Source organism: Bos indicus x Bos taurus, chromosome 14 (genome assembly GCF_003369695.1).
Source record: "Bos indicus x Bos taurus breed Angus x Brahman F1 hybrid chromosome 14, Bos_hybrid_MaternalHap_v2.0, whole genome shotgun sequence".
In the NCBI taxonomy this organism is placed as follows: domain Eukaryota; kingdom Metazoa; phylum Chordata; class Mammalia; order Artiodactyla; family Bovidae; genus Bos; species Bos indicus x Bos taurus.
This window is the reverse complement of record NC_040089.1, coordinates 55,451,719-55,479,205: the sequence shown is the minus strand read 5'-3', so window position 1 is coordinate 55,479,205 and position 27,487 is coordinate 55,451,719. Positions and strand designations below refer to the sequence as shown.

General features: G+C 36.9%; 1 protein-coding gene across 2 annotated transcripts in view; it reads right to left on the bottom strand.

Annotated features, from left to right (window-relative positions):
• Positions 1-400: 400 nt before the first annotated feature.
• Positions 401-27,487, bottom strand: part of NUDCD1 (NudC domain containing 1) — a 93,666-nt gene continuing 66,579 nt past the window's right edge. For both annotated transcript variants that reach the window (XM_027561308.1, XM_027561309.1), the window contains 2 exons: positions 4,897-5,056; positions 401-2,749 (listed from right to left, as the gene is read on the bottom strand). In XM_027561308.1, coding sequence (XP_027417109.1) covers positions 2,457-2,749; positions 4,897-5,056 — 453 coding nt within the window. In that variant the 3' untranslated portion in view covers positions 401-2,456. The remainder of the gene's footprint in view (positions 2,750-4,896; positions 5,057-27,487) is intronic.

Sequence of the window (27,487 nt, the reverse complement as noted above, 5' to 3'; positions counted from 1 at the left end):
CTCATGATTCAGTCTTGGTAGGTTATATGTTTCTAGGAATTTATACATTTTCTATGTTACAAAGTTGTCGGTGTTATAAATTGTTCATAGTAGTCTCTTATGATCCTTTTCTTTGGTTAATTTCTTGACTTTATTATCCTCTTTCTGACCCTTTCCACTGGCAACTCAAATTTTGTCCGTTCTTGTATGAGTTCCATCCCTGGTTAAACGTCTTTCAAATACAACAGCTCCACAAATCTCCCACCTACTTTTTTACTCAAAGAGAAACTTCACCTAGAAATCACTAGACTTTGTTTTTAACTTAACACTGTATTATTCTTAGCACTGAGAATATGTTTTCATACACAGCTGATGCCTACTAAACATGTTGATATAATGAATACTGTTAAATGACTCCATATGAAAAACAAAAATTTTATTACTATCATAGTTTATAAAATTCCCATTTATAATTTATAGTAAAATCAATAAAACACAAGGTACTACATTCATAGCACTTGTATATACTTCATTTAAATACTAAAACAGTTTAAATTTGTTTAATTTGAGTTTAAATGTGGAATTCTTGAAACATTTTGAGAAAACATGGCTTGGAATCACTGCTCTAGACCTATTACTCTCAACATAGACCAATACGCAAAAATATTTAGGATGAATAATCCTGATAGGTTTCAATGCAACATTAATCATGTTAAAAATAACATATACAAAGGGAAGAAATTGATTACCATATGGAAATTTGCATATATTTATATATATAGTCATGGTTAATTAAGCACCACATTAATCTGCCTTTTTCTTAAATTTAAGAGTATTTATGATCTTTGAGGTAAATTTTAAAGAAAACTTAAATCTGTCACATAACAAAAGCTTTTAATAGTTCACCATCTAAATAATCTTTTGTTTCTGTTTCACTGAATTTTACAATGATACTAAAAAGTTCTGGAAATATCACCAGTTTGTTTTTTGGTCCAGCCATACATTTTCTTTTCCCCCGCTGTTCATGATCTCATGGTGCTTGACAGCAATCTGTCTCTTTCCTAGTATTCAAAGTACTATCAGGACTCCACTGTCACTACCAGTTCTTAGGCCTTTTCCAACCTTTGTATCAAATATCCCTATACTTCTCTCCAGGAAAATGCATTCTGACGAAGTGTTGAAACATGAATGTAATCCCCATTTTTTTCCTCCCTTTCTGTCTCTCAAACTTATTTTTCCTTCTTTCACTAAAATTTAATCCAGCCAAAACTTGTCTAGGTAGGCAAGGGACAAATGTTTCCGATCTTGTATCTCTTTTCTTTACTGTCTCATACTAAAATCTCAATTCTCCTATTATAAAAGTTAATTTGACACTTATGTAAGAAGCATACAAAAGTGGTATAAAAGTAAACAATTTCCCAGGTAAATGCACACCAAAAAAAAAAATCCAAGAAAATAATGTAAGAAACTAAAATTCATGGCAAGACATATTTAATGTATAAATAGGATTACTTTTTAAACTGTAGAACTACAGGGAGAACTACAAGGATAACTAATTTGCATGGTAAACTGTTATAGTAATGGCTTCCAGTGAATCATTCCACCTGCTATCTGTACCCTTGTATGCTCACCTCTCACACTCACTCTAAACTTGGCTACTTGCTTTGTTCAACTGAAGATGAGCAAATACGATGCAAGTACAGGCTTGATAAACTCTTGTACATTAGGGAATTGCTCGCTTGTAATGTTTTCTCTGTTATGGGAAAAAACACAGTCTAGCTTATTGGAGGAGGAGAGGCCATGCAGAACAGAGACAGTCAAATCACTGAACCATGAAAAATTATAAAATATCCTCTTTTAAACCACTGAGTTTTGGAGTGGTTTATTATGTGGCAATGGGTAAGAGCTACACTTTGTAGAACCTATGATCTCTGTCTATTCTGTGGAAGACCAAGTGGATTTATAAAAGTTAAAGCTATACTTATTTTGAAAAAACACCTCAGGTCTCTTCAGCAAACTTTAACAATATTAGACCTGCTGTACCTGTTATATATCCCCCTCTACTCCAGCTATTCGGTCCATTTAAAATTACAAGAATGAACATGTTAACTATTATTCTGTTGGTATAGAAGTAGAAACTATATCAGCATAGTACATGATAAATATTTTTGTTTAAACAATGAACTGTACATCTTTCATATAAAAGATGAGATTCTAGCCTGTTTTTTAAAAATTATACTTGCTAACATTATCTTTACATTTTTTTACAGAAGCTGTTTTCTCTAAATTTGCAGCTTCATTTTATAGCTTTTATAGACCCATAAATTGCAAATATATTTCCAATATCCTTTAAAAAAAATCATACAAGGTAATTTTATTTAACACAGTAAAACTTAACAGATTATAGCAAAACTGCTCAGCCTTCCAGCTACCATTGAATACTTTGGCAGTACAGAGAAGCCAACATGTTGGAGTAATTAATTTTCTGTATTTACCTTTATTAAAAAGAGGTTTTTGGTAGTGAGGACAAATAATCTCTCATTTGTTGCTTGAAAGCCTAAAATAGGATCATTGGTTTCTAGGCTTGCTACTTGCTGCTTAGCAACCTGCCCTACTTGCCTGCCTTCCTTCCTATTGTAAAGTACGGTAGACATGGGCGTGGGCTGACGGTAGATGAAAACTCGTCGAAGGCACTCGCAAAGGGCTGCATAGGAGTAATTTGGAGCACAGGCAAAAAATTTTTTGTCTCTCTTCGATGCTTGGACATAGCCTGCCAAGAAATATGAGACAAAAAAAGAAAAACTATATATTAAACAGAAGGGAAAAAATGGTGATTTAACATTTACTATTTCATTAATTTTATTACAAATTGAAATGACTAAAAATTTACACCACAGATATTCAACAGTAGTTACATTCTGAACCATTAATGACTAGGCACAATCAATCTTTCCCAAATGGTGCAAAAATAAAGCACTAATTCCTAAGAACAAGTGTTTCATTCATCTTTTCAAGAAAAGCACAACATGGTTCCCATATAATTTCCAGAAATAAGTAAAAAATTCTAACACATTAAACACATGTGAAAATATCTTTAAATGACAACTTAACAACTCGGTACATCAATCACAGAGATGGTATTATGGTATCTTTTTTTTTCTTACCAAATAAATGGGAAAATGTTTAGAGGATGTTATTACAAAGTTATTTCAGGAGTGTGTGCATAATGCATTCTCACTTTGTAGATTATCAGTGGTATTTTTTTTTGTTTTTTGAGCTCAGATTTTCTTTCATGTTTTCTTTTTTTTTTTTAATTTTATTTTATTTTTAAACTTTACATAATTGTATTAGTTCTGCCAAATATCAAAATGAATCCGCCACGGGTATACGTGTTCCCCATCCTGAACCCTCCTCCCTCCTCCCTCCTCATACCATCCCTCTGGGTCGTCCCAGTTATAATCAACACCAACACTTTAACAGGATTTGTTGTACTTCACCTCTCAGAAGTACAGCCTTCAGATCAAAACAAAATCAAAAAGAAAATTCAAATATCTAATTTTAAAATTCCATTAGGATAACCTTTGAAAACTAATCTTTGAAAAAACAATCTTTTAAAATTTATCTTTAGAGCTTAAAAGGGCTTTTATATTCTAAAGTATAAATCAGCAATTTTCAGGTTGGTATATGATTACTGAATGAATGTTTAAACCTGAGAGAGGAAGTATAACATTAATATAAATTGAGACCTCACCAAACAATGAATGACCAGAGGAACCATGAGCACAGGCAGATCAATGCTGGTTTTTTAAAAATTAAGCAGGGCTTGAGGATGAAAAAGTAGAAAGATACAGACACCTCTTTGAGAGCCTAGAATTAACTCTCCAGGCTAATCTTGCCAAATTAATGTATATAACATCTCAAGACTACATATCTAATATAATGTTGATTTAACTCAAGCATAATAGAATTCCACTAAACTAGGATTTATGGATACAAAAGAAGGATCTGAAAATTAAGATAAAGCTTTCCTCTTACTTAAAAAATCAGGAATTTTAGTAGAAAGGCTAGAAATTATGTGGGTACATTATTCAATCAAACTATTTCAGGTCATAAAAATCCATTTGGAGTCTGAATTAACCACTTTAACAGCCTATATTACTAACTATAAAGGACAATTGAAAAAAGATCTTCTATAATTAGGGTTGTGCATATATAGCAATTAAAATACATAGTTTTACTTCCTGCTGGCAGTTTAAAATAACCTTTCAATAAAGCAATAGCTGTGGTTAATTCATATAAAAAAATTTCTCCCACACAATACTAATGTATTTTGACATTAAATCAATTATTGCATAAATCTACAATTACGTAGTTCAAAATGTTTCAAGCCTTACCAGTATTTCCCTTTTATCCTACAGAATAAATTTCATTTCTGCATCACCATTTTCCCTAAGTGTTTGCATTATAATGGCTCTGTTTCACACTTAAGTGCCATGAAAGATGTCTCCTAATGTGCTTTTTAACCTTAGAGCAATTCTATGATTACTGAAGACTACTCTGAAGAAACCTGAATACAAGTTCCATGTAGGGTATTGCCAAGCCCCTTGTTCATATTCTAATACTGTATAGCTTAGCTGGAATAAGGAAGTAATTGATTGGAATGATTCAAGTGGTTAGATAAACACTCTGATTTCTATTCTGTGTTGATCTTCTACACAAACATAAAAACAAATTAGTCCTACTGTTCCAAAAGTACTAACATTCATCAACTATGTACAAGCAACCAAATTATAGCACAGTCAATCCAAATGTAATTAGGACAGCTCAAATTTAAATAAACCAAAAAAAGAAACTTAGAAAAAAAAAAAGACTAATTTTTGATATAACGTCAAAGGTTGTCAAAGAGCTTGCTTATACCTAAAGCATTGAAGGTTGCAATATGCTCCCACATATCATCCTGTTTGCTGGAGCGTGGCTGCCAGAGCAAGGCATCAACATCATGGCGCAAACAGAAGCAGGGCATTTCTTTAGGATCCACTATGACAGAGAAAAGGTACTGGTTGCTTCCAAGATTCACCTACAATTAAAAGTGACAAATAAAAAAATCATTTATTCAACAACAAATTATTGTAATTAATAATGATGATGACAACTGACACACAGAACTACACATCAGCAACTGTTCTAAACTTTTTTCATACTTAATCTCATTACCTCTTCTAATGCCCCTGGGAAAAATGTGCTAATGTTAGGTCTATCTTAAAGCTGAGGACAGTTAACTTGCCCATGGTCAGTCTGGTAATAAGCTATGCAGCTGACACTGAATCCAGAGTCCATGTTCTTAACCACTGCACTATATATACTATTTTCTCAACTGTTAGTAACTCATTTAAAACATAATATAAAGCACCAATTTTATAAGCAGAATATATTTTAAGCCACAATACAAATATGAAGTTTACAAATGCTAACTTACAATAATAACTACCAAGAATGATAGCTACTATGATTTATGAGCACATTCTGTATGTCCAGGCATATTATAAATATTAACCTCAATAACCCACAAGGCTGTTACTCTCTTTATAGATATTTGAGAGAGTATGAGTTACCTGTTCTAAGCTACACAGAAAAACCACAATGCTGGGGTTCAAACTTCAGATCTGTTTACAGTTATTAACTTCATACTGTCTATTTATAGTAAAATGTAAAGAATGTTTATTATGTTAAAACTTTTATGGCAATATTGATGGTTAAAGGAATTCATTTTAATACAAACTCATCAGGTTGAGACTCATAGTTGAATTCCATCTACAGGAACACTTTTCTTAATGGAAAGAAGTTACAGTGCTATTTTTCATTACAAATACTGTTTACTAGAGTTAAAAATGCCTAAATAACAGAAATCACACCAAATGTAGAGAACACAAAACACACAAAGTACTTATTAAAACTGAATTGTTGCCATGGGTTTTAGAGCAGACTAGAGAATAAAATCGGAGAAGGCAATGGCATCCCATTCCAGTACTCTTGCCTGGAAAATCCCATGGATGGAGGAGCCAGGTAGGCTGCAGTCTGTGGGGTCGCTAAGAATCAGACACAACTGAGCGATTTCACTTTCCCTTTTCACTTTCATGCATTGGAGAAGGAAATGGCAACCCACTCCAATGTTCTTGCCTGGAGAATCCCAGGGACGGGGGAGCCTGGTGGGCTGCCGTCTCTGGGGTTGCACAGAGTCGGACACAACTGAAAGCGACTTAGCAGCAGCAGGAGCAGTGCTTGTTTTCTACAGAAGGGGGACGGGCACACAGGATTCACAGACCATTTCTTCTCTTTGCGTCCCTTTGCTCCTGAGAATCAATAGCTAAGTAAGGTCTACTTTCAAAGTCACTGCCAACTAACTGGCCTTTATGTTACATTTTATCGTATTTTACTATCAAATTCCATTTTTTCTGTAGTTTCAAGTGTATTTCTATTGCCTTCAGTTTTATAGCTTTCTATGATACATATGTTTCAGCAAATAGTTTGAGGATCTGTCCCGCCAAAAGTGACCAAATTATCCCTTATATAAGATCTGGATCCTTTAAATATACTCAAAACCAAGTATTCAGGAGTTTTTAAAACAAATTATAATAAACTAGTCTGATAATTTACTGTGAGACAAAACATTCCTTTTAAATCAGATGATTTAGACTTCTATCTTTATATAGTAAGAGACTGTGATAGTCTCAATATTAAAGTCTAGCCTTCCTATTCATTTTAAAGTCCAGTAATCCATACAGCTAAAAAAAAAAAAAGTTAACACCATTTAAGATGTATGATACTTATTAGATTGTCAGCAGCCACGTTAGGAAAAGAAACTTATATTGCAACTTTTGAATGGAATTATAAGAGTAGAGAAAGAACTGCATATAAACACTGCTTTTAAGGTAACATCTAAAAAGTGTTTTCATTTTTCTCATGGTAGTTATTGGAATCTCCTGATAATTATTTATACCTTTTACTCCTTTTTCTCGCCTCACTGCAATAGCTCGGAGTTCGAGTGTGACACTGATGAGGCGTAACGACGGCAGACACCGTGGCCTGTTACTGATCTTAGGGGAAAGCAGTCTGTTTTTTTTTTTTTTTTACCAGGAAGTATGATGTTAAATCTAGCTTTTTCTAGGAGGCAATTACCTTCAACTCCTAGTTTGCTAAAAATTTAATGGATGCTAAATTTTGTCAATTCTGTTTCTGCATCTACTAGAATGGTCAAATAGTTTTCTTCTTTAGTCTGATGATATGCTTATTTATGTTGATTGATATCTGAATGCTGATGAATCAGCCTTGACTTCCCTAAGTAATACTTAGTCATGATGTATTACCCTTTTTACTTATGGTTGGATTTCATTTACTAATGTTTTGCTGAGGACTTCTGCACCTATATTCATGAGGGATACTGGTTGATTTTTTCCAGTTTTCTTTTCTTGCCATATCTTTGCTATAAAGGGGTAATATTGGCCTCATAAAACAAGTTGAGAAGGGTTTCTTCCTCTTTTATTTTCTGGAAGTTTGTACAGAATTGGTATTTTTTCATTTGGTATAACATACCAGTGAAGTAATCTAGGTCTAGAGATTTGTCAGAAGGTTCCTAGCAGTAAATTCAATCTCTTTAACAGATATAACTAATAAGGCTTTCTATTTCTTTTTAAGTGAACTGAGGTAATGCTTGTTTTTCAAGAAATTAGCTTCACTTAAATTGTCAAATATATGAAAATAGTTATTCATAACATCCCATCATTACACATTAGCGTCTTTGGACCTGTACTGATGTGTCCATTTTTATTCCTGATATAGTATAATCTGTGTTGTCTTTTTCCTTGGCTCCTATGCCTACTATTTTATCTATTTTGATCTCATCAAAGGATCAGGTTATGATTTCACTTGTTTTATTATTTTTGGTTTTCAGTTTCACTGATTTCTACTCTTTGTAAGTTTTCTTTCTCCTACTTACTTTAGATTTAGTTTGCTCGTCTCCTAGTTCAAGATGGAAGCTTCAACTAGGAAAAGAATTATTATTCTCATTTAATTCTGTTATGGTCAGAGAACACTCTGATTCTTACTTTTTTAAATTTCTTGACATTTTATTGCCTAGAATATGGTCCATTTTGGTAAATGGGGTTTCAACTAGATGTATGTTACACTATTAGATTATTGCCCCACAGTTCTTGGATGCTGCTATTTTGTTTGTTTTTTTAATCCCACCCCACCTCCACCCTCTTTCGTTTCAGTTCTAATTTTTTCTATCCTTAAGTTCACTAGTTTTTTCCTGCTCATATATATTCGACCTTTTCAGTGGTGCTGCCTCATCTTCAGTGGCAGAAGAATCCTAATAGTCTACTCTTGATTTCCTGCCCCTACCCAGACATAGGGATGGTGTTTTAAAAATTATTTTTATTTTCCCCCAGCTGCAGTGGGTATTCTTCTGAGCCCTTAAGATGCTAAGATTTGATGCTCCTCCCTCATCTGCTTAAGGCTTTTGCTACTTGCGTTCCTGCTGTCTTCCCCTGTCCCCAGTCTTGCTCATCAGGCTCTGGTCAAGGTCCATAAAGAGGATCTGTGAATCCGATGGGTTCTATACTTCTTGCTAGCCCCCCCTAGGCCTTTAGAGGTTTGTCGAATTCTTCTTACCTACTTACACGGTAAACCTTTCTTCTTCCCATGTTCAGATGAATCAGCTCTCCTATATAATCTCTTCTTGGTGGTACCTGTTTTTCCTTTATTTCAAACTCATTGGTTGCCATGTAACCTCAGGTCTCTGATAAATTTTTTTAAAGTAATGATTTTACAGATTATCCACGCTTTTCTTATTGTTACATTCGGAATGACATTCTTTCTAGGTTCCTACACCCCAGACTGAATTGGAAGTCTCCTGCTTACTGTTTTAAACTTGCCTAAAAAAGCAAAGCACTTTCAATGAGCAGACTAGTGATAGTTCAACATCCACAAAAGGTTCCCTATACCCAAGTAGGCAAAGCGTAGGATCTCACATCTAGGCTTCTCCGAACATAATCAAGGGTGGATAATTAACTAAAAGGAAACCATCTTTTATCCAATGACTTAAGAAATGGTTAGATGTGTTTTGTTTTGGATAGGTGCCTCCCATACTGAATAACGGCTGGCCAAAAACAATACATTCTTTTGTTAAGTCTAAATGCCAAAAATAAACAACACATTCATACAGCCAGCAAAGAAGAGAAGCAAAAAACATACCCAGAGAGACTACAGTAAGCAGAAATCATAATATTAAGTATAAAGTGAGTAACAGGTATGAGCCAGAGAAGCAAATAAGATGATGATGTGGTAATAACAGCACAGTACAATACAGCAAGGGACACTTGGTTCTCAAGACAAATGAATACCTTGTCATGAGAACTGTGTTCTATTTTCCTAAACAAAATTTCACTTCTCTTTTTTAGGTCTAACTTGCAAAGGCATTTGTTTACAGAATGATCGCCTATTTCTCTGAGATCTGAAGAGATTGTTTCCACTAGGCCATGTAGTCTCCACAGATGTTCCCAATAAATATCTATGACTTGAGATAATGAGAGGTCTTCTCTGCTCCTTGTAACCTCTAAAAGCCCAGACTAAAGGATTTTGTCAAAAATAAAAGGAAATCAAAATCAGATTACAAACTGGAGCAAACTAATTTTGCTAGTAAGTTAATTAAGTGAATGAAAATGAAGTGCAAAAGTGTAAAGGTACAATTAAAATTACATGTACTATTGTATGATGCTACAGAAACAAAAAAGCATAAGTAGAAAATGTTTGAAGAACAAGAGACATATCATTAATTTGAAGCAGCAGGGAAATAAGACATTATTTGGCATGGGCAATAACCTGTAAGAATCAAGAACAAGATGTCCAATTCAAAGGGAAAAATCTGCAACCTAGAATACTCAGCAAGATTATCATTTAAAATAGGAGACAGAGTGACTTTCTCAGAGAAGCAGAAACTAAGAGTACAGCAATACTAAAGCTATCCTAAAAGAAATACCGAAAGGTCTTCTCTAAATAGAAAAGAAGCAAGAAGATATAAGAAACAGGAAATCACAACTGGAAAGTAAACCACTTAAGCCAGTATAAAGATCAAAAAGGAAAAAGCATGTATTTGTGAAAGTGATTATAAACACAACGACGAGCAGAAGCATAAACAAAGATGTAAAAGATATCAAAATGGAAAAACGTGGGTAGGCAAAGGCAATGTGAGCGAGGACAGCAGGAAATGTATGGACAGACTTGTTTTTTTAAGAATGTGTTTGAACCCACTGTCTAAAGCAGTGGGAAATTATAGGAAGCAGTTTACATACTTGAAAAACAGGGTAACCATATATCATAAACATACAATAGATTCACAAAAACCAAAAACAGAACTACAACCATAAAATGAAAACATCAACTCACTAAAAGGAAAAAGGAAAGAAAAAAGAAACATAGAATCAACTGGAAAACAAAGTTTAAAATGGCAATAAATACACAGCACTCAGTGGACTGAATGCTCCAATCAAAAGACACAGAATGGTAGACTGGGTTAGAAAACAAGAGCCTACATTATGCTGCATACAAAAGACCCACTTTAGGGCAAAAGAAAAAGAATGAAAGTGAGAGGATAGAAAAAGATATTTCATACAAATAAAAATGATAGGAAAGCAGGGTTACAATACTTATATCAAGCAAAACAAATTTTAAAACAAAAGCCATAAAGAAGCACACTATATAAAGAAGGATACTATATAATGATAAAAGGGTCAGGATCAATTCAAGAAGAGAACTTTACACTTGTCAGCATATATGCACCCAATATAGGAACACCCAAATACAGGAAACAAATACTAACAGACATAAGAGAAAACTGATGGGAATACATTAATATCAATAGTAGGAAACTTTTATAGTTTCCTAATAGTGAAAGTGGAGAGTGAAAAAGTTGGCTTAAAGCTCAACATTCAGAAAACAAAGATCATGGTATCTGGTCCCACCACTTCATGGGAAATAGATGGGGAAACAGTGTCAGACTTTATTTTTCTGGGCTCCAAAATCACTACAGATGGTGACTGCAGCCATGAAATTAAAAGACGCTTACTCCTTGGAAGGAAAGTTATGACCAACCTAGATAGCATATTCAAAAGCAGAGACATTACTTTGCCAACAAAGGTTCGTCTAGTCAAGGCTATGGTTTTTCCTGTGGTCATGTATGGATGTGAGAGTTGGACTGTGAAGAAGGCTGAGTGCCAAAGAATTGATGCTTTTGAACTGTGGTGTTGGAGAAGATTCTTGAGAGTCCCTTGGTCTGCAAGGAGATCCAACCAGTCCATTCTGAAGGAGATCAGCCCTGGGATTTCTTTGGAAGGAATGATGCTAAAGCTGAAACTCCAGTACTTTGGCCACCTCATGCGAAGAGTTGATTCATTGGAAAAAACCCTGATGCTGGGAGGGATTGGGGGCAGGAGGAGAAGGGGACGACAGAGGATGAGATGGCTGGGTGGCATCACTGACTCGATGGACGTGAGTCTGGGTGAACTCCGGGAGTTGGTGATGGACAGGGAGGCCTGGCGTGCTGCGATTCATGGGGTCGCAAAGAGTCGGACACAACTGAGCAACTGATCTGATCTGATCTGAGGAAACTTTACCACCCCTCTCACATCAATGTATAGATCTTCTAGACAGAAAATCAGTAAAGCAACGGATATCCTAAATGACACAACAGAACAACAGAGTTAATTGATATTATCAAGATCAGTTCAGTTGCTCAGTCATGTCTGACTATTTGCTACCCAATGGACTGCAGCACAACGGGCTTCCCTGTCCAACACCAACTCCTGGAGCTTGCTCAAACTCATGTCCGTCGAGTCTGTGATGCCATCTAACCATCTCATCCTCTGTCGTCCCCTTCTCTTCCTGGTTTCAATCTTTCCCAGCATCAGAGTCTTTGCCAATGAGTCAGTTCTTCGCATCAGGTGGCCAAAGTATTGGAGTTTCAGCTTCAGCATCAGTCCTTCCAGTGAATATTCAGGACTGATTTCCTTTAGGATCAACTGGCTTGATCTCCTTGCAGTCCAAGGGACTCTCAATAGTCTTCTCCAGCACCACAGTTCAAAAGCATCAGTTCTTTGGCTCTCAGTTTTCTTTATAGTCCAACTCTCACATTCATACATGACTACCGGAAAACCCATAGCTTTGACTAGATGGACCTCTGTCGGCAAAGTAATGTCTCTGCTTTTTAAAATGCTGTCTAGGTTGGTTGTAACTTTTCTTCCAAGGAGCAAATCTCTTTTAATTTCATGGCCGCAGTCACCATCTGCAGTGATATTGGAGCCCAAAAGAGTAAAGTCTCTCTCTGTTCCCACTGTTTCCCTATCTGCCATGCAGTGATGGGACCAGATGCCAAGATTTTAGTTTTCTGAATGTTGAGCTTTAAGCCAACTTTTTCACTCTCCTCTTTCACTTTTATCAAGAGGCTCTTTAGTTCTTCTTCGCTTTCTGCCACAAGGGTGGTGTCATCTGTGTATCTAAGGTTATTGATATTTCTCCTGGCAATCTTGATTCCAGCTTGTGCTTCATCAAGCCTGGCATTTCTCATGATGTACTCTGCACAGACGTTAAATAAGCAGGGTGACAACATATAGCCTTGACCTACACTCCCTTGCTGACTTGGAACCAGTGTGTTGTTCCATGTCCAGTTCTAACTGCTGCTTCTTGACCTGCATACAGATTTCTCAGGAGGCAGGTCAGGTGGTCTGGTATTCCCATCTCTTTCAGAATTTTCCACAGTTTGTTGGGATCCACACAGTCAAAGGCTTTGGCATAGTCAATAAAGCAGAAGTAGATGTTTTCCTGGAACTCTCTTGCTTTTTCGATGATCAAACAGATGTTGGCAATCTGATCTCTGGTTCCTCTAGTTTGTCTAAATCCAGCTTGAACATCTGGAAGTTCATGGTTCATCTACTTTTGAAGCCTGACTTGGAGAATTTTGAGCATTACTTTGCTGGTGTGTGACGTGAGTACAACTGTGTGGTAGTTTAAATATTCTTTGGCATTGCCTTTCTTTGGGATTGGAATGAAAACTGATATTTTCCAGTCCTGTGGCCACTGCTGAGTTTTCCAGATTTTCTGACATACTGACTGCAGCCCTTTCACAGAATCATCTTTTAGGATGTGAAATAGCTCAGCTGCAATTCCATCACCTCCATTAGCTTTCTTTGTTCATAGTGATGCTTCTTAAGGCCCACTTGACTTCACATTCCAGGATGTCTGGCTCTAGATAAGTGATCACATCATTGTGGTTATCTTTTTTGTATCGTTCTTTTTGATGATCTTTTTTGTATAGTTCTTCTGTGTATTCTTGCCACCTCTTCTTAATATCTTTTGCTTCTGTTAGATTCATATCATTTCTGTCCTTTATTGTTCCTATCTTTGCATGCAATGTTCCCTTCGTATCTGTAATTTTCTTGAAGAGTCCTTTAGTCTTTCACATTCTATTGTTTTCCTCTGTTTCTTTGCACTGATCACTGAGGAAGGCTTTGTTATCTCTCCTTGTTATTCTGCATTCAGATGCTTATATCTTTCCTTTTCTCCTTTGCCTTTCACTTCTCTTCTCTTCTCAGCTATCGGTAAGGCCTCCTCAGACAACCATTTTGCTTTTCACATTTCTTTTTCTTGGGGATGGTCTTGATCACTGCCTCCTGTACAGTGTCATGAACCTCCATCCACAGTCCTTCAGGCACTCTATCAGATCTAATCTCTTGAATCTATTTGTCACTTCCAGTGTATAATTGTCAGGGATTTGATTTAGGTCATACCTGATGGTCTAGTGGTTTTCCCTACTTTCCTCAATTTAAGTCTGAATTTGGCAATTTTAAACATACTAAAAATATTTTGGATGTAAGATATTACATCTAAAAAATACAGAATACACATTCTTTTCAAGTAGACATGGAACATTCTCCAGAACTGCCGATATACTAGGGTACAAAACCCAACAAATTTACGAGTATAAAAATTATCTCAAGCATCTTTGCTGACCACAATGGCATGAAAGTAGAAATCAACCACGGGAAAACAAATGAGGAAAAAAAAATTACATGGAGACTGAACAACATACTACTAAAAAAGCCCTGGGTCAGTGCGGAAATTAAAAAGAAAATAAATACCTTGAGACAAATGACAGTCAGAACACAACCATACAAAATCTATGGGATACAGCAAAAGCAGTTATTAGAATGGTTCTTAGATACAGGCCTTCCTAGAAATACAAGAAAAATCTCAAATAAACCACCTAACTTACCACCTAAAACAATTAGAACAAGAACAAACAAAACAAAAGTCAGCAGAAGGAAGGAAATAATAAAGATCAGAGAAGAAATAAAATTAATAAAACCAAGAGTTGGTTCTTTGAAAGAATAAACAAAAGTGGCACACTTCTGGCTAGGTTCACCAAGAAGAAATGAGAGAGAACCCACATAAAATAAGAAATGAAAGAGGAGAAACATAACTGATACTGCAGAAAGACAACAAACATATAAGAATACTATGAACAATTACACGTCAACAAATTCGACAACCTAGAAGAAATGGACAATCTTCTAGAAATGTACAGCCCATCAAAACTCAATTTGAACAGACCAATCACAAAAGTGAAATACAATCTGTACTAAAGAAACTTTCTGCAAACGAAAGTCTAGGACCAGACGGCTTCACAGGCAAATTCTACCAAACATATAAAGAACTTCTACTAATCCTTCTCAAACTCTTCCAAGAAACTGAAAAGGAGGGAACACTCTCAAAGACATTCTATGAAGTCATCCTCATGCTGACACCAAAACCAGACAAAGATACCACTAAAATAGAAAATTACAGACCAATATCTCTGATATAGATGCAAAAGTTCTCAACAAAATACTAGCAAACAAAAACCAACAACACAAAAAAGATCACACACCACAACTAAGTGGGATTCATCCCAAGTTCACAAGGATGGCTCAACATTTGCAAATCAGTCAACGTGATATCAACCACATCATCAAAAAACGACACAAAAACCACATGGTCGTCTCATTAGACGCAGGAAAAGGAAAGCATCTGACAAAATTCAACATCCATTTATGATAAAAACTCTTGTCAAAGTGGGTATAGAGGGAATATATCTTAACATAATAAAAGCTATTTATGACAAACCCATCGGCAATATAATACTTAACAGTGAAAAGCTGAAAGCTTTCAGCTTAAATATGTAACAAGACAAAGACACCCACTCTCACCATTTCTTTCTATTTACTCTTGGAATGCTTAGCCACAGCAGTCAGACAAGAAAGAGAAATAGAAGGTATCTAAATTGGAAGAGGTAAAACTGTTACTATATGCAGATCACATGGTACTATATACAGAAAGCTCTAAAGATTCCACACAAAAAATTACTAGAACTGATAAATGAATTCAGCAAGGTAGCAGGATATAAGATTAACATACAAAAATTGGTTGCATTTCTTTATACCAACAATGAAATATCAGGAAGAGAAAAAAATTTTTTAAATATCTTTTAAAATCACAACTCCAAAATAAAATACTTAAGAAAAAGCCTCACTAAGGAGGTAAAAGACTTACACCCTGAAAATTATAAAACATTAATAAAGGAAACTGAAGATGATTCAAAGAAACAGATATATCTTGCTGTTGGATTGGAAAAATTAATATTGTTAAAGTGGACATACTACTCAAAGCAGTCTACAGATTTAGTGCAATCCCCATCAAATCACCCATGACATTTTTCACAGAACTACAACAAATAAACTAAAATTTATATGAAATTATAAAAGCCCCAGCAATTGCCAAAGCAATACTGAGGAAAAAGAACAAAGCAGGAGACATAACCCTTCCAGACTTCAGACAATACAAGAAAACTATAGTGATCAAAACAGTGTGATACTGGCAGAACAGAGATCTACAGATCAATGAAACAGAATAAAGAACCCAGAAATAAACCCATATCCATAAGGTCAATTAATCTTCAACAAAAATGGTTAAGAATATAAAACAGGAGAAAGACAATCTCTTCAGCAAGTGGTGCTGGAAAAGTTAGACAGCTGTAAATCAATGAAGCTACAACACACCCTAACTGTGTACAAAAGTAAACTCAAAATGGTTTAAAGACTTAAATATAAGACAAGATACCATCAAACTTCTAGAAGAGATCATAGGCAAAACATTCTCTAACATAAATTGTACCCATATTTTCTTAGGGCAGTCTCCCTAGGCAGAAGAAATAACAATGGAAATAAACAAATGGAACCTTACAAGCCTTGCACAGCAAAGGAAACCATAAATAAGACAACCCACAGAATGAGAGAAAATACTTTCAAACAATATGACAAATAAGCACTTAATTTCCAAAATATATAAGCATCTCATACAACTCAACAACAACAAAAAACAAAGAACCCAATTGAAAAATGGGAAGACCTAAACAGACATTTCTCCAAAGAAGAAATACAGATAGCCAATAGATACATGAAAAGATGCTCAACATCACTATTAGAGAATGCAAATCAAGACTATAATGAGGTACCATCCCATGCCAGTCAGAATGACCATCATTAAAAAGTGTACCAAAACACATGCCAGAGAGGATGTGGAGCAAAGGGAGCCCTGCTACACTGCTGGTGGGGATCTAAGTTGGTGAAGCCACTATGGGAAACAGCATAGTGGTTCCTCAGAAAACTAAAAAGAGAACTACCATAGGCTCTAGCAGTCCTACTCCTGGGCATATATCCAGACAAAATTATAATTCAAAGAGATATGTGCACTCCTACCTTCACAGAAGCACTATTCCCAAGAGCCAAGACATGGAAACAACCTATGTGTCCATCAACAGGTGGAAGGATAAAGTTGTGGAACTCAGTCATAAAAATGAATGAAATAATGCCATTTGAAGGAATGTGAATGCAATTAGAGATTATCACACTAAGTTAAGTCAGAAAAAGACAAATACCATATGATATCACTTATATGTGACAACAAAAACTGCACAAACGATCCTATCTACAAAAAAGAAACAGACTCACAGGCATAGACAATGGACTTGCGGTTGCCAAGGGGGAAGGTGAACGGGGGAGGGACAGACTGGGAGTTCGAGGTTGGCAGATGCAAACTGTTACACATAGAATGAATACACAAGGTCCTACTACACAGCACAGGGAACTATATTCAATATCCTGGGATAAACGACAATGGAAAAGAATATAAAAAACATATGTGTATAACTGAGTCACTTTGCTATATAGCAGAAAAATCAACATTTCAAAAAAAAATAAAAAAGAGCAGATGCCACAAATCTCACTGAATTCACAACTCTGTTTACTTTGGTAGCTGAAAGTAAAATGGGACAGCAAATAAGAAAGAAGGAAAAGGATATCTGTTTGGGGAGGACACTGTCAAAGGTAAGAATAGTATCCAACAGCTTATTAGCAGTGGGAAAAAACAAATCATGCAGAACCAGAACTTTTTAACGGAGTAGACTGATACTACTTCGTGTAGGAGTAAAGAACCCAACTTAACATCCAATGCTCCTAGGGGTTTTACTATATAGACATACACAGCATGGTAATTAATGTTCATTCGAATGACATTCAACAATCAATAAAATGTTACTTTCTCTTCAGAATGCTCTATATAAGATTTTGGGTAAATAATAATTTTTCTAAGATTCCATTTTAAAAACAAGCCCTAAAGATAGTTTTAGCACTTAAATGAGAAGAATTAATTTATACTAGACAATTTATTTGAAAAACTCATTCTTTGTTAATGCCAAATAATCTTATTGCCTTAAAAAAAACGCTCAAATTCATAAAACACTTTGACCAATAAAACAGACTTCCTAATTTCTTCTATTCTCATGTTTATTATAGAAAAGGTAGCATTTATCTTTGAAATACCAATGAAGATTACAATTAGAGTAAAATGATGGTAGAGAATCCGCCTGAAATGCAGGAGACCTGGGTTCGGAGAAGGGATGGCAACCCACTCCAGTATCCTTGCCTGGAGAATTCTATGGACAGAGGAGCCTGGCTGGCTACAATCCATGGGGTTGCAAAAGAGTCAGAAATGACTGAATGACTTCACTTACTCATTCTCTATAGAAAAACTTGGAACGTGAATTTCAAGTAGTCAACTGATTGTCTTTTTCTTCTCTTTGCAATTCTCTTCACTTAGCAATTAAAGACTTCTGAAAATCATATTAAACAAGCTTTAATCACTATTACCAAATTAAACTGGAAAGCAGTATTAAGGAAAAGGTTTTATCTATTCATAAATAATGTATCTCTTGGGAGGTCAGACCAAAAAGTTAATGACATGAAAACTTAATTCCAATTTCATATTCTGTACATAGAATAAATCACTAAAATTTATCCTGTTCTTAGGCTTCCCAGGTGGCTCAGGGATAAAGAATCCATCTGCCAAAACAGGAGACTCAGGTTTGATTCCTGAGTCAGTAAGATCCCCTAGAGAAGGAAATGGCAACCCATTCCAGTATTCTTGCCTGGGAAATCTCATGGACAGAGGAGGCTGGTGGGCTACAGTCCATGGGGTAGCAAAAGAGTTCGACAAGACTTAGAGACTAAAACACCACCTCTGTTCTTATTCTTACTACCCATGAAGTATTGAGTTGATTTATATCTAATACTGAATAAGGAAAAACACTCCCCCCATTTTTTTTCTCACACTACTACCACACTCAAAACATTTCTGACACAGATATATAGTTTTTTTCACTTATCCAGCAATTCTCTGACACCAGGTGGGTGTCAATTAATTCAGTTCTGACACAATCTATGTGGAGGTAGCATCAGATTCCACAGGTTAAGTGCTCAGTCTCACAAGACTCCCCTGCTTCCCCTACCATGCCACTTCAGATGCCAATCACAAATCCCAAGTTGCCACCTATACTTCTAACTGATTGACCATAAATCAAGAATTCCAAAGACCCTCTCCTTGGGTTCAATAATTTGCTAAAATGGCTCACAGAATTCAGGGGAACACTTATATTTATTAGTTTACCATAAAAGGATATGATAAAGGATAACTAAGAACATTCAGACAGAAGAGATGCACAGCAAAAGCTACCGAGGAAAGGAACAGAGCTTCCATCCCTTGTCAGGCACTCCACCCTCCTAGTATCTCTATGTGCTCAACTCAGAAGTTTCACAAGCTCTGTCCTCTTGAGATTTTTACAAACATTTCATCACATAGGCATGATCAGTCATTAACTCAGTCTCCAATCTCTCTCCTTCCTGGAGGTTAGGGGAAGAAGGCTATTGCTGAAAGCTCCAACCTTCAGATCTTGCTGTGGTCTTTCTGGTGACCAGCTCCCATCATGAAGCTATCTCGGAACTCACCAAGTACTGCCTCATGAGAGTAAAAGCCACTCCTATCACCTAGGAAATTCCAAGGGAATTAAGAGCAATGTTAGAAACCAGGATCAAAGACCAAAAACCTAGTGCTCTTATTACTTAGGAAATTACAAAGGTTTTAGGATCTCTGTACAAAGATTTTAAGATTTACTGATCTCTCACTGGGCAGAGATCAATAAATACTTTTTCATAGCTACATTATTTAATCCTATTTAATCTTCACTACCTGAGAATTCCCACCTTATGGAGGAAGAAACCTCAAACTCAAGTGGTTATGAGATTTAGGTTAAGAAGCTAATAACATATATATTCTGCTTGGTCAGTTGTGTTGGAAAGTTGTACATGTGTGTTATGTCTAAAATCGATGTCTGAAAACTACCAAAAGTCTTATAAAATCTTGACTTTAAGGCCAGTATGGCTTAATAAAAGTAAGCTAGGGGAAAAAATGGTAAAAAATGAGAGACAGTCAGTAATGGACAGCAATGACTTTTAACTATGGTCTCAATACTGGTAGCAAAGTCAATTTAGTTAGACCAAGAAAACAATTTTCTATTTTACTTCACTAAAAATAGTATGGAATAGAGTACTAAGAAATATCTTGTACAAGACAAATGGGGTATCCCAGGTGGTGCTAGTGGTAAAGAATCCACCTGCCAATGCAGGAGATGAGGGTTCAATCCCTGGGTCAGGAAGAGCCCTGGATTAGAAAACAGCAACCCACTCCAGTACTTTTATTCATAAAATTCCATGGATAGAGGCACTTGGCGTGCTATAGTCCATGGGGTCACAAAGAGTCAGACACGACTGAGTGACTACAGTACTACACTGGGCTTCCCAGGTGGCATAGTGGTAAAGAATTTGCCTGCCAACGCAGGAGAGGTCAAGAGATTTGCATGGTGCCATCCCTGGGTTTGAAGACCTCCTGGAGTAGGAAATGGCAACCCAGTCCAGTATTCTTGCCTGGAAAATTCCATGGACAGAGGAGCCTGATGGGCTACAATCCATGGGGTCACAAAGAGTTGGAATTGCCTGAGTGACTGAGCACACACAATAATGGTAGTACTGTTTCGTGAAATTCTTGCTTCAGATGTATTCATGTTATATGTGTATATTGATCTCTCAATTCAAAATATTATTTTACACAGTGAGTCACAAAGCCTGCCTGTAGACCACAGTGAGGATCCTAGACATTATTCTAAATGTGACAAGATTGGAAGCCAGTATAGAGAGGAAAAAAACAGGGAAATGACAAAATCTAAGTCCTTTCCAAAGACTACTTTAACCTTCACAGAAAGTACTTACAAATTCAAATGGGAAGGTAAGTTTAAAATAGGGAAACCTGGTGGACACTATGTAATCACATTTAATGCCACAATAGAAGAAAAGCAGTAAATATCAACCAAGTACCTCCTAATGTGATACACTGGAAACATTATTGATATAAGGTTCCTGGAAAAAATGCAAACTCAGACTCTGACCTCGAGGAAGCATTGGAAATAGTCTATAAAAGGTGGGAAACAAAGTCAGTGTCATAAGGCTGCCTGGCTGGATGTTCCAAACTAAGAGAGACTACAGAGACACCACAACTCGATGCAATATGACACACGTGACTGGATCCTGAATCAGGAAAAAAGAACTGCTCTAAAGTATGTTACTTGAGCAACTGGTAAAATCTGAACTCTATATAAGGCAAAAGTATTAATGTATATCAATGTCAAATTTCCTGAATTGTATTGTATTGCGGTTCTGTAAGAAAATGTCTTTTTAGTATATGTGAGGCACTGGGGTAAAAGGGCATGGTATCGTCAACTTACTCCTGAATGTTTAAAGAAAAAGAAATGGAGAAATAGAAAAAATGTGGCAAACTGTTAATAATTACTGAAATCTAAGTGAGGGATACTGTTATGGGCTGAGCTGTATTCCCTTCCAGATGCATATGTTGAAGTCCCAACCCTCAGCACCTCAGAATGTAACTATCTTTTTGAAGATCTTTCCAACTACAATTAAAGCACCAGGAGACTAGTTTTGCAAAAACTGCTGAAGGACCTTCTCCAAAAGGAAAAGAAAAGGCCACAATTAGAAACAATACATTAATAGGATAATACACCACAATCCAGTGCAAGTTATCCCAGGAATGCAAGGATTTTTCAATAACCACAACTCAATCAGTGTGATACACCACAATAACAAATTGAAGAATAAGAACCATATAATCATCTCCATAGATGCAGAAAAAGCTTTTGACAAAATTCAACACTTTATGATAAAAACCCTCCAAAAAGTGGGCATAGAGGGAACATGCCTCAACATAATAAAGGCCATAAATGACAAACCTACAGCTAACATCATGCTCAATGGTGAAAAGCTGAAAGAATTTCCTCTAAGATCAGGAACAAGACAAGGATGTCCACTCTCTCTCCTTTTATTCAACACAGTTTTGGAAGTCCTAGGCATGGCAATCAGAGAAGAAAAAGAAATAAAAGGATTCCAAAATGGTGAAGTAGTAGTAAAACTGTCACTGTCTGCAAATGACATGATACTATACATAGAAGATCCTAAAGATCCTACCAGAAATGTGCTAAAGCTCATCCATGAAAGTTACATGATACAAAATTAATAAAGATCCGTTGCATTTCTATACACTAACAAAGAAGGGCTCAATGCAAAGATGGGCTCAATAAAGGACAGAAATGGTAGGGACCTAACAGAAGAAAAAGATATTAAGAAAAGGTGGCAAGAATACACAGAAGAACTGTACAAAAAAGATCTTCACAACCCAGATAATCACGATGGTGTGATCACTCACCTAGAGCCAGACATCCTGGAATGTGAAGTCAAGTGGGCCTTAGGAAGCATCACTACGAACAAAGCTAGTGGAGGTGATGGAATTCCAGTTGAGCTATTTCAAATCCTGAAAGATGATGCTGTGAAAGTGCTGCACTCAAGATGCCAGCAAATTTGGAAAACTCAGCAGTGGCCACAGGACTGGAAAAGGTCAGTTTTCATTCCAACCCCAAAGAAAGGCAATGCCAAAGAATGCTCAAACTACTGCACAATTGCACTCATTTCACACGCTAGCAAACTAATGCTCAAAATTCTCCAAGCCAGGCTTCAACAGTACATGAACCGTGAACTTCCAGAGGTTCAAGCTGGTTCTAGAAAAGGCAGAGGAACCAGAGACAAAATTGCCAACATCCATTGGATCATGGAAAAAGCAAGAGAGTTCCAGAAAAACATCTATTTCTGCTTTATTGACTATGCCAAAGCCTTTGACTGTGTGGATCACAATAAACTGTGGAAAATTCTGAAAGAGATGGGAATACCAGACCACCTGATCTGCCTCTTGAGAAACCTACATGCAGGTCAGGAAGCAACAATTACAACTGGACATGGAACAACAGACTGGTTCCAAATAGGAAAAGGAGTACGTCAAGGCTGTATATTGTCACCCTGCTTATTTAACTTCTATACAGAGTACATCATGAGAAACACTGTGCTGGAGGAAGCACAAGATTGCCGGGAGAAATATCAATAACCTCAGATAAGCAAATGACACCACCCTTATGGCAGAAAGTGAAGAAGAACTAAAGAGCCTATAGGAGACAGGAAGAATAAAACGAACGCAGGCCCCGGCAAGGGCCGCAAAAGAAATTTATAATTATTGATAAACTGGATGCTATAATGCATGAGACTCTCGGAACAAGTCCAGAGGGAACAGTTCATAATCTTGAAAACAAAATATGATCCTGGGGTCGGAAAACCAACCCCAGACTTTTTCTCAACTGGCATCTCAGAGTCACATCTTTTACGTATCTGGTGGAAAGTCTATAGATAAGAATATTAGTCTTAGTTATTGATTTGTTATTGATTAGTTTCCTAATTACTCAACAGTTAATGACCATTTTGTTCTTTTGCCCTGAAAGCCACATGAGTTATAGTTTAACTCCCCGTTTATTCTTTCCTTCACGGCTAAAAGTATAATAAAGCCGGCTTGGATTCAGTTTCAGTGCCTTCACCTTGGAGCGGTGTTGGTACCCTGATCCTCGCTTTTCTCTGAATTCTTGTGTCTCGTTTCTCATTCTCTTACCGTATTGCACTTTTGGAAACCCTGCTTGTCAAGCTGGACTTGACAGAGCCTCTTGATGAAAGTGAAAGAGGAGAGTGAAAAAGTTAGCTTAAAGCTCAACATTCAGAAAACCAAGACCATGGCATCTGGTCCCATCACTTCATGGCAAATAGATGGGGAAACAATGGAAACAGTGTCAGACTTTATTTTTCTGGACTCCAAAATCACTGCAGATGGTGACTGCAGCCATGAAATTAAAAGACGCTTACTCCTTGGAAGGAAAGTTATGACCAACCTAGATAGCGTATTCAAAAGCAGAGACATTACTTTGCCAACAAAGGTTCATCTAGTCAAGGCTATGGTTTTTCCTGTGGTCATGTATGGATGTGAGAGTTGGACTGTGAAGAAGGAGTGCCAATGAATTGATGCTTTTGAACTGTGGTGTTGGAGAAGACTCCTGAGAGTCCCTTGGACTGCAAGGAGATCCAACCAGTCCATTCTGAAGGAGATCAGCCCTGGGATTTCTTTGGAAGGAATGATGCTAAAGCTGAAACTCCAGTACTTTGGCCACCTCATGCGAAGAGTTGACTCACTGGAAAAGACTCTGATGCTGGGAGGGATTGGGGGCAGGAGGAGAAGGGGACGACAGAGGATGAGATGGCTGGATGGCATCACTGACTCAATGGATATGAGTCTCAGTGAACTCCGGGAGTTGGTGATGGACAGGGAGGCCTGGCATGCTGCGATTCATGGGGTCACAAAGAGTCGGACATGACTGAGCAACTGATCTGATCTGATACTCCAAAACCTGTAAGATGTTAATGAAAGAAATCAAAGATGACACAAGTAGATGGAAAGATATATCAATTTTCTTGAATTTAAAGAATCAACATTGCCAAAATGACCATACTACCCAAAGCAATGCACAGATTCAATGCAATCCTACCACAATTACAAATGTCATTTTTCATAGAGCTAGAACAAAAAAAAATCTTAAAATCTGTATGAAGTTACAAAAGACACTGAGTAGTCACAACTACCTTGAGAAAAATGGAGCTGGAAGAATCAGGCTATACTGCAAAGCTACAGTCATCAAAATGGTATTGTACCAGTACAAGAACAGAAATATAGATCAATGGAACAGGAGAGAAAGCCCAGAAATAAACCCACACACCTATGGTCAATTAATCTACAATGGAGGCAAGTTCTTTCCAGGTTGCTCAGTGGTAAACAATCTGTCAGCCAATTCAGGAGAGGAGGATTCAATCCTTGGGTTGAGAAAATTCCCTGGAGAAGGGATAGGCTACCTTCTCCAGTATTCACGGGCTTCTCTGATGGCTCAGACAGTAAAGAATCTGCCTGGAATGCAGGAGACCTAGGTTCAATCCCTGGGTCAGGAAGATCCCCCCGGAGGTCATGGCAACCCATTCCAGTATTCTTGCCTGGAGAATCCCCCATGGACAGAGAAGCCTGGTAGGCTACAGCCCGTGGGGTCGCAAAGAGTCGGACGTGACTGAGCGACTAAGCATAGCGCACATAATGCATTAACACATAAAACAGAAAACAGCAGGATCTTCTCAGGCCTCAAAAAACAGCAGGGGAAGAAAGAGGTCTCAGGAAACTTTTGGACTTTCCTGGTAGCTCAGACAATAAAGAATCTGTCTGCAATGGAGGAGACCGAGTTCAATCCCTGGGTCAGAAAGATACTCTGGAGAAGGAAATGGCAATCCACTCCATTATTCTTACCTGGAGAATCCTATGGACAGAGAATTGGGGTCCATGGGACCACAAAGAGTCAGACACAACTGAGTGACTTTCACTTCAAAGGAGACAAGAATATATAGTGGAGAAAAGACAGTCTCTTATAAGTGGTGCTGGGAAAACTGGACACCTAAATGTAAGAAAATAAAACTAGAACATTTTTTAACACCATATACAAAAATAAATTCAAAATGGATTAAAGACCAAAATATAAGACCAGATACTATAAAACTCAGAGGAAAACATAGGCAGAACACTCGGACATAAATTGCAGCAATATCCTTTTCAATCCATCTCTTAGAGTAATGGAAAGTAAAATAATAGATAGTTTATTATTTTAAAATAAATAAGAAATGGAAAACAAAAATAAACAAATGGAACCTAATTAAACTCAAAAACTTTTGCACAGCAAAGGAAACTATATACAAAATGAAAGGACAGCTCACAGGATGGGAGAAAATATTTGCAAACAATGCAACTAACAAGGGATTAATCTCCAAAATTTACAAACAGCTCAGGCGGTTCAATAGCAAAAAAACCAACAACTCAATCAAAAAATGGGCAGAAGATCTAAACAGACATTACTCCAAAGAAGACATACAGGGAATTTCCTGGCAGTACAGTGGTTAGAACTCAGCAAACACTTCCATTCCCAGGGGCCCAAGTTCAATCTGTGGTCAGGGAACTAAGATCTGGAAAGTTGTGCATTCAAAGGAGAGAGAGAGAGAAAAGAAGACATAGAAATGGCCAAGAGGCACATGAAAAGAAGCTCAACATCACTAATTATTAGAGAAATGCAAATCAAAACAACAATGATGTATCACCTCACACCTGTCAGAATGACTTCATTAAAAGTCTACAAATAATAAAGGCTGGAGAAGGTATGGAGAAAGGGGAGCTCTCCTGCACTGTGGGTGGGAATGTAAACTGGTACAGCCACTATGAACAGTATGGGGATACCTTAAAAACTAAAAAACAGAGCCACTATATGATCCAGCAATCTTACTCCTGGGCAAATATCCAGAGAAACCCATGGTTAGAAAGGATACATGCACTCTGATGTTCACTGCAGTGTTGTTTACAATAGCCAAGACATGGAAGGACCTAAATGTCCGTGAACAGATGAATGGATAAAGAAAATGTGGTACATATATACAATGGAATATTCCACTAAGAAGAATGAAATAATGCCATTTGCAGCAACATGGATGGAGATTACCATACTAAGTGAAGACAGAGAAAAACAAATGTATCACTTATATGTGAAATCTTAAAAAATGACACAAATGAACTTACTTAGAAAACAGAAAACACTCACAGGTTTAGCAAACAAACTATAGTTACCAAAAGGGAAAGGTGGGGAAGGGAGAAGAATTTGGGAGCCCGGTATTGACAAATACACACTACTATATTTAAAATAGATAACCACCAAGGACCTACTGTATTGCACAGGGAACTCTACTCAATATTCTGCTGCTGCTGCTGCTGCTAAGTCGCTTCAGTCGTGTCCAACTCTGTGCGACCCCATAGACGGCAGCCCACCAGGCTCCTCCGTCCTGGGATTCTCCAGGCAAGGACACTGGAGTGGGTTGCCATTTCCTTCTCCAATGCATGAAAGTGAAAAGTGAAAGTGAAGTCGCTCAGCCGTGTCCAACTCTTAGCGACCCCATGGACTGGAGCCCACCAGGCTCCTCCATCCATGGGATTTTCCAGGCAAGAGTACTGGAGTGGGGTGCCATTGCCTTCTCCGACTCAATATTCTATACTAATCTAAATGGAATACAAATTTGAAAAAGAACAGATATTTGTATATGTGTAACTGAGTCACTTTGCTGTATACTTGAAACTAATTTACAACATTATAAATCAACTCTGATAATAACTACAAAAAAACAAAAAAAAACACCCCTCAACTATTTAACCTAATACAACTTGACCTAACACAAATTGAGGTCAACCAACTACAGCATGTACATATTTTAAAGTATAAATGGAAAAACTACCTACAGAGACCATGTACTGGGCTATAAACAAGTCTGAATAAATTTTAAAGACTGGTTATCTCTAATAAGCACAATGACGTTAGTGAGAAATTAGTTTAAGAATACACACACACGTCAAAAAAATCCCTACACAATGGGAAATTAAAAACACCTAACCTTATAAATAAGAATGGATCAAAGAAAAGAGTAAAGGATGTTAGAAAATATGTTAAGCTGAAACAAAATAATGTAACTTA